The sequence below is a fragment of the Salmo salar genome, chromosome ssa24 (assembly GCF_905237065.1).
Source record: "Salmo salar chromosome ssa24, Ssal_v3.1, whole genome shotgun sequence".
Taxonomy (NCBI): domain Eukaryota; kingdom Metazoa; phylum Chordata; class Actinopteri; order Salmoniformes; family Salmonidae; genus Salmo; species Salmo salar.
Window position 1 is genome coordinate 33,915,472 of NC_059465.1, and position 12,849 is coordinate 33,928,320.

Consider the following 12,849-nt stretch of genomic DNA (forward strand, 5'->3'; position numbering starts at 1 on the left):
TCACGGTGGGAACCACACATGCGGAGATCATCCATTCACCTACTTTGCGTCTCACAAAGACACAGGAACCATAAATCTCAATTTTGGACTCGTCAGACCAAAGGACAGATTTCCACCTGTCTATTGTCCATTGCTCATATTTCTTGGCCCAAGCAAGTCTCTTCTTCTTATTTGTGTCTTTTAGTAGTTGTTTCTTTGCAGCAATTTGACCATGAAGGCCCGATTCACGCAGTCTCCTCTGAACAGTTGATGTTGAGATGTGTCTGTTACTTGAACTCTGTGAAGCATTTATTTGGGCTGCAATTTCTGAGGCTGGTAACTCTCATGAACTTATCCTCTGCAGCAGAGGTAACTCTTGGTCTTCCTTTCCTGTTGCGGTCCTCATGAGAGCCAGTTTCATCATAGCGTTTGATGGTTTTTGCGACTGCACTTTCAAAGTTGTTGAAATTTTACACATTGACTGACCTTCATGTCTTCAAGTAATGATTGACTGTCATTTCTCTTTGCTTATTTGAACTTTTATGGACTTGGTCTTTTACCAAATAGGGCTATTTTCTGTATACCTCCCCTACCTTGTCACAACACAACTGATTGGCTCAAATGCATTAAGAAGGAAAGAAATTCCACAAATTAACTTTTAACAAGGCACACCTGTTAATTGAAATGCATTCCAGGTAACTACCTCATGAAGCTGGTTGAGCGAATGCCAAGAGTGTGCAAAGCTTTCATCAAGGCAAAGCGTGGCTACTTTGAAGAATGTCATATATAAAATATATTTTGATTTGTTTAACACTTTTTTGGTTACTACATAATTCCATATGTGTTATTTCATAGTTTTGATGTCTTCACTCTTATTCTACAATGTAGAAAATAGTAAAAATAAAGGAAAAACCATGGACTGACACACCATGGTGTGTGGTGTGTGTGTCCAAACTTTTGACTGGTACTGTATATTTTGGTAAAGCCAAAATATATGTATATTTTGGTAAAGTCTATAGACAAAATAGAACTAAATTGTATTTGTTTTGGAAGTACATTTTTCCTGTTTTGCTTAAATACACAGGGCTCAGTATGATATGGTCTGTTTGCTGAAATACACAGGGCTCAGTTTGATATGGCCTGCAGTGCTTCAGTGTAAATAGACCAGAGGAATCATTGTTTATCTGTGTGGTGGTACGGTACAGTAGATGAGTGAGTGAGTGCGGTTCCATTTATGTTCTGGCGTTAGACTGTGTCTAGAGCGGGAGTGCTAGAGAGAGAACGCCATAGAATGCTGAGCACTCACCTAGCCAGTATGGTGTCAGCTCTCACTCAGCCAGTATAGTGTCAGCTCACACTCAGCCAGTATAGTGTCAGCTCACACTCAGCCAGTATGGTGTCAGCTCACACTCAGCCAGTATAGTGTCAGCTCTCACTCAGCCAGTATGGTGTCAGCTCACACTCAGCCAGTATGGTGTCAGTTCTCACTCAGCCAGTATGGTGTCAGATCTCACTCAGCCGGTATGGTGTCAGCTCTCACTCAGCAAGTATGGTGTCAGCTCTCACTCAGCCAGTATAGTGTCAGCTCTCACCCAGCCAGTATAGTGTCAGCTCTCACTCTGCCAGTATAGTGTCAGCTCACACTCAGCCAGTATAGTGTCAGCTCTCACTCTGCCAGTATAGTGTCAGCTCACACTCAGCCAGTATAGTGTCAGCTCTCACTCTGCCAGTATAGTGTCAGCTCTCACTCTGCCAGTATAGTGTCAGCTCACACTCAGCCAGTATAGCGTCAGCTCTCACTCAGCTAGTATGGTGTCAGCTCACACTCAGCCAGTATAGTGTCAGCTCACACTCAGCCAGTATAGTGTCAGCTCTCACTCAGCTAGTATGGTGTCAGCTCACACTGAGCCAGTATAGTGTCAGCTCACACTCAGCCAGTATAGTGTCAGCTCACACTCAGCCAGTATGGTGTCAGCTCTCACTCAGCCAGTATGGTGTCAGCTCACACTCAGCCAGTATAGTGTCAGCTCTCACTCAGCTAGTATGGTGTCAGCTCTCACTCAGCCAGTATAGTGTCAGCTCTCACTCAGCCATTATAGTGTCAGCTCACACTCAGCCAGTATAGTGTCAGCTCTCACTCAGCTAGTATGGTGTCAGCTCACACTCAGCCAGTATAGTGTCAGCTCTCACTCAGCTAGTACGGTGTCAGCTCACACTCAGCCAGTATGGTGTCAGCTCACACTCAGCCAGTATGGTGTCAGCTCTCACTCAGCTAGTATGGTGTCAGCTCTCACTCAGCCAGTATGGTGTCAGCTCTCACTCAGCTAGTATGGTGTCAGCTCTCACTCAGCCAGTATGGTGTCAGCTCTCACTAAGCTAGTATGGTGTCAGCTCTCACTCAGCTAGTATGGTGTCAGCTCTCACTCAGCTAGTATGGTGTCAGCTCTCACTCAGCCAGTATGGTGGCAGCTCTCACTAAGCTAGTATAGTGTCAGCTCACACTCAGCCAGTATAGTGTCAGCTCACACTCAGCCAGTATAGTGTCAGCTCACACTCAGCCAGTATAGTGTCAGCTCACACTCAGCCAGTATGGTGTCAGCTCACACTCAGCCAGTATAGTGTCAGCTCTCACTCAGCTAGTACGGTGTCAGCTCACACTCAGCCAGTACGGTGTCAGCTCACATTCAGCCAGTATAGTGTCAGCTCACACTCAGCCATTATAGCGTCAGCTCACACTCAGCCAGTATAGTGTCAGCTCTCACTCAGCCAGTATAGTGTCAGCTCTCACTCAGCTAGTATGGTGTCAGCTCTCACTCAGCTAGTATGGTGTCAGCTCACACTCAGCCAGTATAGTGTCAGCTCTCACTCAGCTAGTACGGTGTCAGCTCACACTCAGCCAGTATGGTGTCAGCTCACACTCAGCCAGTATGGTGTCAGCTCTCACTCAGCTAGTATGGTGTCAGCTCTCACTCAGCTAGTATGGTGTCAGCTCTCACTCAGCCAGTATGGTGTCAGCTCTCACTAAGCTAGTATGGTGTCAGCTCTCACTCAGCTAGTATGGTGTCAGCTCTCACTCAGCCAGTATGGTGTCAGTTCTCACTAAGCTAGTATAGTGTCAGCTCTCACCCAGCCAGTATAGTGTCAGCTCTCACTCAGCCAGGTTGGTGTCAGCTCACGTAAAGATATTGAAATATTAAGACAGGTACTGGATTTTGCTAGTAAGCACTCATGAATTATTGAAGATTATTCTTCCAATTCCCTTAACAGACCTTTATTAAAGACAGAGAAAGAGGTATAATTTTTTTTTATATCTTAGCTGTGGTGCTAAATTATACATGAATTTCTAGGTGTGTGCGCCTGGCATGCGTGAGCATGTGTGCATTGGGTTCTGGGGCTTTAAGGTGTAGGATGATGATCCACGGGGAGAGAAAGAGAGTCCAGTATAGTACAACACACCTGATCCAGTACACTAGTGTTAGGGCAGGGGTTGTAGAGGGAGGCAGCAGGAGGACAGGGATTGGCTTTGTTGGTCAGTAGGGGGGAAGATGTTGAAGCTTTTTTTCATCAAGTCCTATAGTCTGTTAATACGGAGGACAGAGAAGGTGAGGACGTACACATCCACTATGTATCCACCAACTCCTCAGCTGCTCCATGAGAGGCTAACATCTCTCATCATCAGCACTTTCCTGGATTCAAATGTACTTTATTCAACCAAACGTATAGCTTTATCATGCATATATCATCATTGACTATACAAGGTGTGACCACAGCTGTTTAGTGTTTTAAAAACATATTTTCATTGTCAGTGAAAGTTTACCTTTAAAACTATAGCGATCTATTAGAAATGCATTTGTTGCAGATGTAATTAATTTTGAAAACCCATTTCTCCCATCCCATATTTCAAGACTTTTTCTATGGACTTGAAATAATGAACGTTTGCATCCTTGAGTTTGATTAATATGCATTGTCGGAAAATATGTTCATGTATAACATATATTTACATGGATTGCATTTTTTTCACATTTCAGTTATGTCTTTTCTACATTGATCTTCTTCATCAAAAATAGCAATGTCGGAGGACGTATTTAACATTTTGTGAAATTATGAGATATAAAGAGAAATAGGTCATCTATTTTATCTGTACTTTATCTATACTTTCACAAAAGTGGACTATCAACCATTTAGTGTTTGTGAATTATGTCTCCTTAAGCATTTCATTTTCAAAGGATCGTGCTAATTTATGTTCGGGTTGCAAAAGACTCGGTACTACGCAGGTTTGGGGGCGCTCAGTTCTGGAATTATGCTTTTTTTTTGTTAGGATGAGAGTTAAGGTGTAGAGAGGGGAGCAATGGAACAGCTGACTATGGAAGTGGAATAGGGGTATTTGGAGCTGGGGTGACAGGGTTATGGGCATCTTGGAGTGGGGTGACAGGGTTAGCGGCTCATGGTGTGGCTGGTCAGGTGCTGGGTTGAGGGTGAAGGTCATTTGAACTAATTGTGCTTGAAACAGAAAGTGACCTCAGGCCTGTGGATGATGGATGATTGGCGTGGAGAGGGAACGTTGTGACTGCCAATACTCATCTTCCTCATCCTCAGATGAAGATGGCCCTGTCCCAGCCCAGGGTTCAGGGGTCCTGTTTTGTCACCATGGCCGTCCATTTAAGTCATTCTTCTGTTGCATTAGCTGTCATAGTATCTTACGTATGGGTCTGTGTGTGGTATTGCTTTCATGTTTATGTGTATTATGTGATTGTGTGTGCAAGTGTCATTGCAGGTCTCTGCTACATAAGTTCCTAAGTTTTTCTCTCTATCGATCTTCAATTCTCTCTCTCTCTCTCTCTCTCTCTCTCTCTCTCTCTCTCTCTCTCTCTCAATTCAATTGAATTTTCTCTCTCTCTCTCTCTCTCTCTCTCTCTGTGCAGGTCTTTGTTCTGGTGGTGTGGAACTTTGAACTCTACATGATTCCTCTGGTTCTGTTGCTGCCGCTGGCCTGGAACTATATCCTCATCTCTTCGGGGAAGGACACCAGGCAAGATGTGGTGAGTGTCCCTGTCATGTATCCCTACGCTGTTCTGCCCCCTTAATTGTCCCATACGGCAAGCGTTTACGTCTCACACACATTTCTGTCAATCATTTATTTCATCTCATTTCAATAGATATGGATTTAATCATAAATATAATGACACATTTACTAATGACAATAGATACAAAACCCCTACATAGAAAATATACAATGTGTTTGTTCTTAGAGACCATTATTGTAAATGCATTTAAACAAAATCATTTGTAAAAAAATTCTGTAAACTTGGAGGTAACAGGAAAGGACTAAGGAGTGGACTTATTTAATTGGCACGTTCCCTCTGGATATAGTAAAGAAGAATTGAATAATTAAAATAATCCCAAAATAATACAACCAAGAAATAGACACTGAGGGAAATTCTGTCTACTGCGTTTCTGAATGAGACATGCCAAGTGCCTTGAACTTTGAAGAATCGCTCCCAAATTCTTCCTTTGCATATTTTGAGGCAAAGAGAGGACATAATAGCTTGTCACCTTGAGCAACGTTATGCCACTTACCTGGTTGTATATTTATTTAATTCATGTATTTTTTATCTCTTATTCCAATTAAACAGTGTCAAAGCAATGTCACGGAGAAGTGGACATGTTTTAATCATTGCCGAGGTGCACCTGGAGAGTCGTGAGAGAGTGGTGCGAGCGTGAACAATGAAGTGATTCATTTTAATAAGTGTGTTTCCAGACTACCTTAGAATGCACAGGGAAGAGTCTGCATTTCCCCCTCAAAATATATTACCTCATTTTTCATGAGTGTGCAGTTAACAAGAATATGCGGGATTTAGAACAGATAGCCGTTAAAACAATGAAAACAAGTAGAATGAATTTCTCATGGCCTTGAATTGGAAATATATAGAGCAGGATTTAATGAATGTTGCTGTGAATCTACTAGTTTTAGTATTACCAGAGAATTAGGAATTTATTGGACGTTATTTCATGTTTTCTACAGCAACACTCATGGCAGATGGAGAGGAAAAGCAGCCATAGATGTGTTTTTCAGGCATATATGTGTTTTTCAGCCATATATGTGTTTTTCTGCCATAGATGTGTTTTTCAGGCATAGATGTGTTTTTCAGGCATACAGTAGATGTGTTTTGCCAGTGCAGACGTTGTAGCTGGGTCACAATTAATAGCAACCAATAAATGTATTTTTCAACGGAAGCTAGTGGAAGGTATCTCTTAAAAATGGAAAGGAGACATACATAACAGTATGCACATCATGGAGCATAGTTGCTAGTGTATTTCTGCGTTTCGGCCTCTGTGTCAATGCTCTGTACATGTCCCCCTGTAGATGGCGGCATTGCTTGACCAAAAACATTAGACACAAAAAAAAGGATTTCATTATTTATTTACCTCCATAGCAGTAATGGTGGGGCTGGGGGGACAGGGGGGCTGGAGGGACTAGATGGTGGAGGGTTAATAGTGGAGCTGGGGGGGTCCGCTCTCCGCCACAGTAAACAAACACACAGGTCTGCTTCCAATTAGTCCAAGCCACTGATCTAGCCTCAATTCCACGATGAGCCACAGCACTCCACTCCACTCACACACAGTCCCTAAAAGAAGGGAAGTTTGTTCATTATCAACTCCGGGGATGGAGTCTGTGTGTGTGTGTGTGTGTGTGTGTGTGTGTGTGTGTGTGTGTGTGTGTGTGTGTGTGTGTGTGTGTGTGTGTGTGTGTGTGTGTGTGTGTGTGTGTGTGTGTGTGTGTGTGTGTGTGTGTGTGTGTGTGTGTGTGTGTGTGTGTGTGTGTGTGTGTGTGTGTGTGTGTGTGTGTGTGTGTGTGTGTGTGTGTGTGTGTGTGTGTGTGTGTGTGTGTGTGTGTGTCTCAGTTGGTAGAGCATGGTGTTTGCAACACCAGGGTTGTGGGTTCGATTCCCACGGGGGGCCAGCACAGAAAAAAAAATGTATGAAATCTATGCATTCACTACTGTAAGTCGCTCTGGATAAGAGCGTCTGCTAAATGACTAAAATGTAAATTTAAAAAAATGTGTGTGTGTGTGGGCATGCACGTGTCTTTGTGCTTGTGTCTGCATGAGTGTGTGTGTGTGGGCATTTGTTAGTGTGTGTGCTTGTTTGTTATATAGGGAGTGTACTGTATGTACAGGAACATTTGTTTAATTGTTTAACATTTATCCCCACCTTACTTCTGAGATAGTTGCACTGAGGGAACATGCACTATAGCTGGCACAAAATATGTCCTCTGTAGAAAATCAGCAGTCTCTTGTCTTGGCGTGTGATATTAGTTGCTGAGGATAGGTGAAACTGAATGTGATGAGGCTGCCCCACCTCCTCCTTTCCTCTCTTTGTGATGGTTGAGGAGCTGTGACATGTTGTAAGGGTCATTCTAGGAGTTTATCACCCTGCATCTCCCACCTGGGCTCGGCCGCTGTCTTCACACTGTCAGTCAGTCAGTCAGTCAGTCAGTCAGTCAGTCAGTCAGTCAGGCAGGCAGGCAGGCAGGCAGGCAGGCAGGCAGGCAGGCAGGCAGGCAGGCAGGCAGGCAGGCAGGCAGGCAGGCAGGCAGGCAGGCAGGCAGACAGACAGACAGACAGACAGACAGCTCTTCATGCATACAACAACTGGTGTGTCTGTTTGTTTTGAGTCAGTGTTACCCATTCTGTAGGGGGGGCAAACAGTCACTGTATTTCTACATGCTGTAATTTTCACCTCAGGGTCACTGGTGCTCTTAGGTCAATTCTCCCTAGCCATGCCTGAACCTTGACCAGTTGACGTGCTGAACAGAAAAGCTGACCTTAGACCAGCTATTAAAGGCTGGTGTAGCAACAATGTCACTGACCCCTGCTTTTAAACTGTCGTCCTCTGACCTCTAACCCTGTTATCATGTCTGTCAACTGTTGCACCATTAGGTGACCTGTGTGTGACCCTCTCCAAGGAGGTGTGTGGCTTGTTATGGAGGAAAGTTATGATTAACATAGTAGGCACTGCTGGGCCATGTGAGCTATGACAGGAGAGGTGGAGGGAGAGATTAAAGTTGTGGAGACAAGGTCTTAAGACATCATTACAGCTACAGACAGTTAGTCTGACCAATGCCACAGCATCATTGTTTGCCATTCGCATTGCAGTTGAAAAGTATGGAACTCGTAGTTACTTAAAAATGGAAAGCTGTTCAAGCTTACAAACTGGCCCTTTGCTTTTTTAATACCAGCACCACTCTAACCAGCACCAATACTACCAGCACCAATATCACCAGCATCACTACCACCAGCACCAATACTACCAGCACCACTCTAACCAGCACCAATACTACCAGCACCAATAACACCAGCACCACTACCACCAGCACCACTCTAAGCAGCACCAATACTACCAGCACCAATATCACCAGCACCACAACGACCAGCACCACTACCACCAGTACCGCCAGCACCCCTGCCAGCACCACTACCACCTGCACCAGCACCAATTCTACCAGTACCACTAATACCAGCACCATTACCACCAGCACCACAAATACCAGCACCAATACCACCAGCACCACTTATACCAGCACCACACTTACCAACACCAGTACCACTACAACCAGCACCAATATTACCAGCACCACTACCACCAGCACCACTACCACCACCATCACTAACATCACTATTACCTCTAAAGTGTGAAGTCACCCATTTCCCATCCTGGAAACGTGGAACCGTTTGGTGGGTTCTGTCTCTGGGTTATTGCTGGGGCGGGTTGCCGGGTGGCTGGGCTCAGTCAAGCGGGTGACAGCTCAGCTGCAATGGAAAAGCTGTAGGCCTGGATGACCGTCCTTGGAAGACCGACCGGCACTGTCGAGCCACTAGCCCGGAAAACTCTTTACCAGATGTTGTGGAGGTGTTCATTATAGCATGAGCTGTCATGGTGCAGAAACATACCGGTGATCTCTCTCTCTCTCTCTCTCTCTCTCTCTCTCTCTCTCTCTCTGTCTCTCTCTCTCTCTCTCTCTCTCTCTCTCTCTTCTCTGTCTCTCTCTGCCTCTCTGCCGCTCTCTCTCTCTCTGCCTCTCACCCACCGGCCAGCCCATATTTTGATGAAGAGGAGAAGGATGAGAGGCAGCCTGGCCCCGCTTATCTTCACTCAAACCAAAGGAAAACCTCCACAGTGCCCTGCCCCAAAAACAGAGAGCTAGACAAAAAGGAGAGAGGGAGAGAGGGAGAGAGGGCGTCTGCTGTGCCTGGCAGGTTCTCCTCAGTGCAGAGGTAGACATGGCAGTCGGTGACAAAATCAAAAGGTCATGTCACTTTTGACTGGGAGCGTTTGTGCCCCGTTAATTTCCCCCGTGCCGCCTCGGCTCCTCTCCTCTTCGCTGGCAGGCAGACGGTGTTGTTGGCGGGGTGAGAACGCCGCGCCAGTCTCCCAGCCTCCTCCTCTTCATCCTTGTGAACCTCTGTACCCGTCGTTGTTAACAGTGTCAGCTCTCCCGCTCCGTGTTCTGCAGCAGTCTTTGATGTTGTTCTGTTGCTGCTCTCTCTGACTGTTTGGGTTGTGTGTGTGTGTGTGTGTGTGTGTGTGTGTGTGTGTGTGTGTGTGTGTGTGTGTGTGTGTGTGTGTGTGTGTGTGTGTGTGTGTGTGTGTGTGGGTGGGTGTGTGGGTGTGTCTGTGTGGGGTGTGGGTGTGGGGTGTGTGGGCATTCAGTCACTAGCCCAGGGCTTCAGCGCTTCCTCTACCCACTCTGTGACACCTGCTTTCTTCAGTCAGGCGCCTGCCTCTCTCTACCACACAGACCAGCCCTCTCTCTACCACACAGACCAGCCCTCACTCTACCACACAGACCAGCCCTCTCTCTACCACACAGACCAGCCCTCTCTCTACCACACAGACCAGCCCTCTCTCTACCACACAGACCAGCCCTCTCTCTACCAACAGACCAGCCCTCTCTCTACCAACAGACCAGCCCTCTCTCTACCACACAGACCAGCCCTCTCTCTACCATACAGACCAGCCCTCTCTCTACCATACAGACCAGCCCTCTCTCTACCACACAGACCAGCCCTCTCTCTACCACACAGACCAGCCCTCTCTCTACCAACAGACCAGCCCTCTCTCTACCACACAGACCAGCCCTCTCTCTACCACACAGACCAGCCCTCTCTCTACCACACAGACCAGCCCTCTCTCTACCACACAGACCAGCCCTCTCTCTACCATACAGACCAGCCCTCTCCAAGAAACAATCATACAAACAAAGTCTTTCCCAGTCTTGTTTGAACAAAACTCAGAGGTTGGTTCTCTTTGCATTGTTCTGACTGACTCAATGCTGACATGTGTATGCCAACACAGCTGAAATGAAAGTGAGTGCATATTCTGTGTATCGCTGTTGAATGTTGTCATGATAATGATTGGCACTTGGACTGGTTTGTGTGATCAATAATAGCAGCCAACCTCACCCCTCCCTGCCCCCTGCTGGGTGAGCCAGGGCTGAGTCAGTCCAGACAGAAGGCCTCCCTGTGAGGGACAGGGCTCTGCAGCTTGTGAAGGGTCGGGTCAGATAGACTCTGCCTGCCTACACTCCTTATCAGTCTTCCAGCCCTCCCCTCTGATTGCCCATCTTCTCCAGAGTCAAAACCTACAAACCACAGACACACACACACACACACACACACACACACACACACACACACACACACACACACACACACACACACACACACACACACACACACACACACAGCATACCAAGCAAGGCCTGCAGAGGGGAAAACCCCAGCTGCTGGAGAGGTTAAAACCCTCTCACATATCAAGGAGGAAAACCAGGAGGAGGAGAGGGGGGAAGAGATGAGAGAAAAAAGGAGAGTTTACCTTCATGTTCGTCGAGATGTCTGTCTTGGTGTCAATTCCCCTAGTGGCTGTCATTCCCCTAGCGGCTGTCATTCCCCTAGCGGCTGTCATTCCCCTAGCGGCTGTCATTCCCCTAGCGGCTGTCATTCCCCTAGCGGCTGTCATTCCCCTAGCGGCTGTCAATTCCCCTAGCGGCTGTCATTCCCCTAGCGGCTGTCATTCCCCTAGCGGCTGTCATTCCCCTAGCGGCTGTCAATTCCCCTAGCGGCTGTCATTCCCCTAGCGGCTGTCATTCCCCTAGCGGCTGTCATTCCCCTAGCGGCTGTCATTCCCCTAGCGGCTGTCATTCCCCCTAGCGGCTGTCATTCCCCTAGCGGCTGTCAATTCCCCTAGCGGCTGTCATTCCCCTAGCGGCTGTCATTCCCCTAGCGGCTGTCATTCCCCTAGCGGCTGTCATTCCCCTAGCGGCTGTCAATTCCCCTAGCGGCTGTCAATTCCCCTAGCGGCTGTCATTCCCCTAGCGGCTGTCATTCCCCTAGCGACTGTCATTCCCCTAGCGGCTATCATTCGAAAGGTTAGTAGAAAGAGAGCAGAGATAGTGGATTTTCTTCAGCCAGCCTGACGGTAGGGGAGAGAAGGAGACTTGGTGGGGTTCGGAGGAAGAGAGGGGGATTGCGTTTGCATCTTGTCTAGTGTGTGTGTGTTTATCCCTGTGTATATGTGTGTGAGTGTTTATCCCTGTGCGTGTGTGTGTTTATCCTTGTGCGTGTGTGTGTGTTTAGGTTCATCGACCCATCCAAGCCCTGAGTGTTAGTCCGGCGTACACACATCCACTGTAGTGTTACTATTCACTCTCCTCCCCCCAGCCAGCAGGCCTAGTAAACGTCTGCTGTAGTTTCCTACTGTACATCCATATCTCTGCCTGCTCCCTGCTCCTTTAGGGCACACAGGTGTCAGGATGTGAAGCCTACTGGGGCTTAATGACTGAACAGAGGAAATGGCTTGCCATGGCCCTGACCCTATAAACTGGTTTTAAACAAGCCAGACACACATAAACCCTGCAGGACTCATGCCCTCCAGAGCATGTGTGCACAAGCACCACTCCACACTAAATGGTCTATACTTTATTTAGACGTTTCACCGAGCTCTGTATTTGACATATTTCACCTGAATATTTGTATATATACATGTACCCTCTGTAATCTGTGAGTATAACCTGTACCGTTCAGAATATTTGAACGCTTTGACTATGTTAATTTCCCCTTTGGTAAAGTGTTGGATTGAAGCGCGTTGCAGGCTGTGTGAGCGTTCCACAATCCTGTCATCAGTGAGTCTTTGAAGCGTTGGGTTGTAATGATAGTAATTCAGACGATGTGATAAGGGGATAAACAGCTGAATGATACGATAAACAAACAGTCTTCGTCATTACAGAATTGGGGGGGGGCGCTGAATTCATCAGCGTGGCGCTGGTAATTGATGTCTTCCGGAGACGCAGCGTTTAGCTGTGGAAATCTTCAGGGCTGATGAGATGACATGTCTTTCCTTTTATTTATACATTTTACACACTCTCGTACTGGTGAACAAGGCTGTTCTCTTTACCACAGGCTAGACAGGAGGAGGAGTAGAAAACAGGGGAATGACTATCATTCCCTCTGTCTCTGTGGGTCATGCCTATCTATAATTGATAGCTCTGTTTTAGATAGCATGGGGCCTACAGTATGATAGTGTGCTGTGTACTGTAGTAAAGGCTGTGTTTGGAAAAATCCACGATCTCTTTTTTGTGCTTCCTCTATGGTTGTTGATTCTATCACATTGTGTAGTAATATTTACCATGTATGATATTATAAATACCTCACATGCGACTCATGATAAGACTAAGCAATTAGCCAATAATATGCAGTGAAGAAATGTCTGAGAATGGATTCTAAATACAAGGCATAAAGTTTAAGTTAAAAAATAACATGAACAAGCATTACAAGGCATTGTTCTAAGCATGGTCAGAGTATAACAGAGAGA

General features: G+C 46.4%; 1 protein-coding gene across 1 annotated transcript in view; it reads left to right on the forward strand.

The window, feature by feature from the left end:
- LOC106585748 (multiple C2 and transmembrane domain-containing protein 1) overlaps positions 1 to 12,849 on the forward strand; it is a 146,414-nt gene that overhangs the window by 87,938 nt on the left and 45,627 nt on the right. The window contains exon 14 of the mRNA XM_045707019.1: positions 4,902 to 5,018. Coding sequence (XP_045562975.1) covers positions 4,902 to 5,018 — 117 coding nt within the window. The remainder of the gene's footprint in view (positions 1 to 4,901; positions 5,019 to 12,849) is intronic.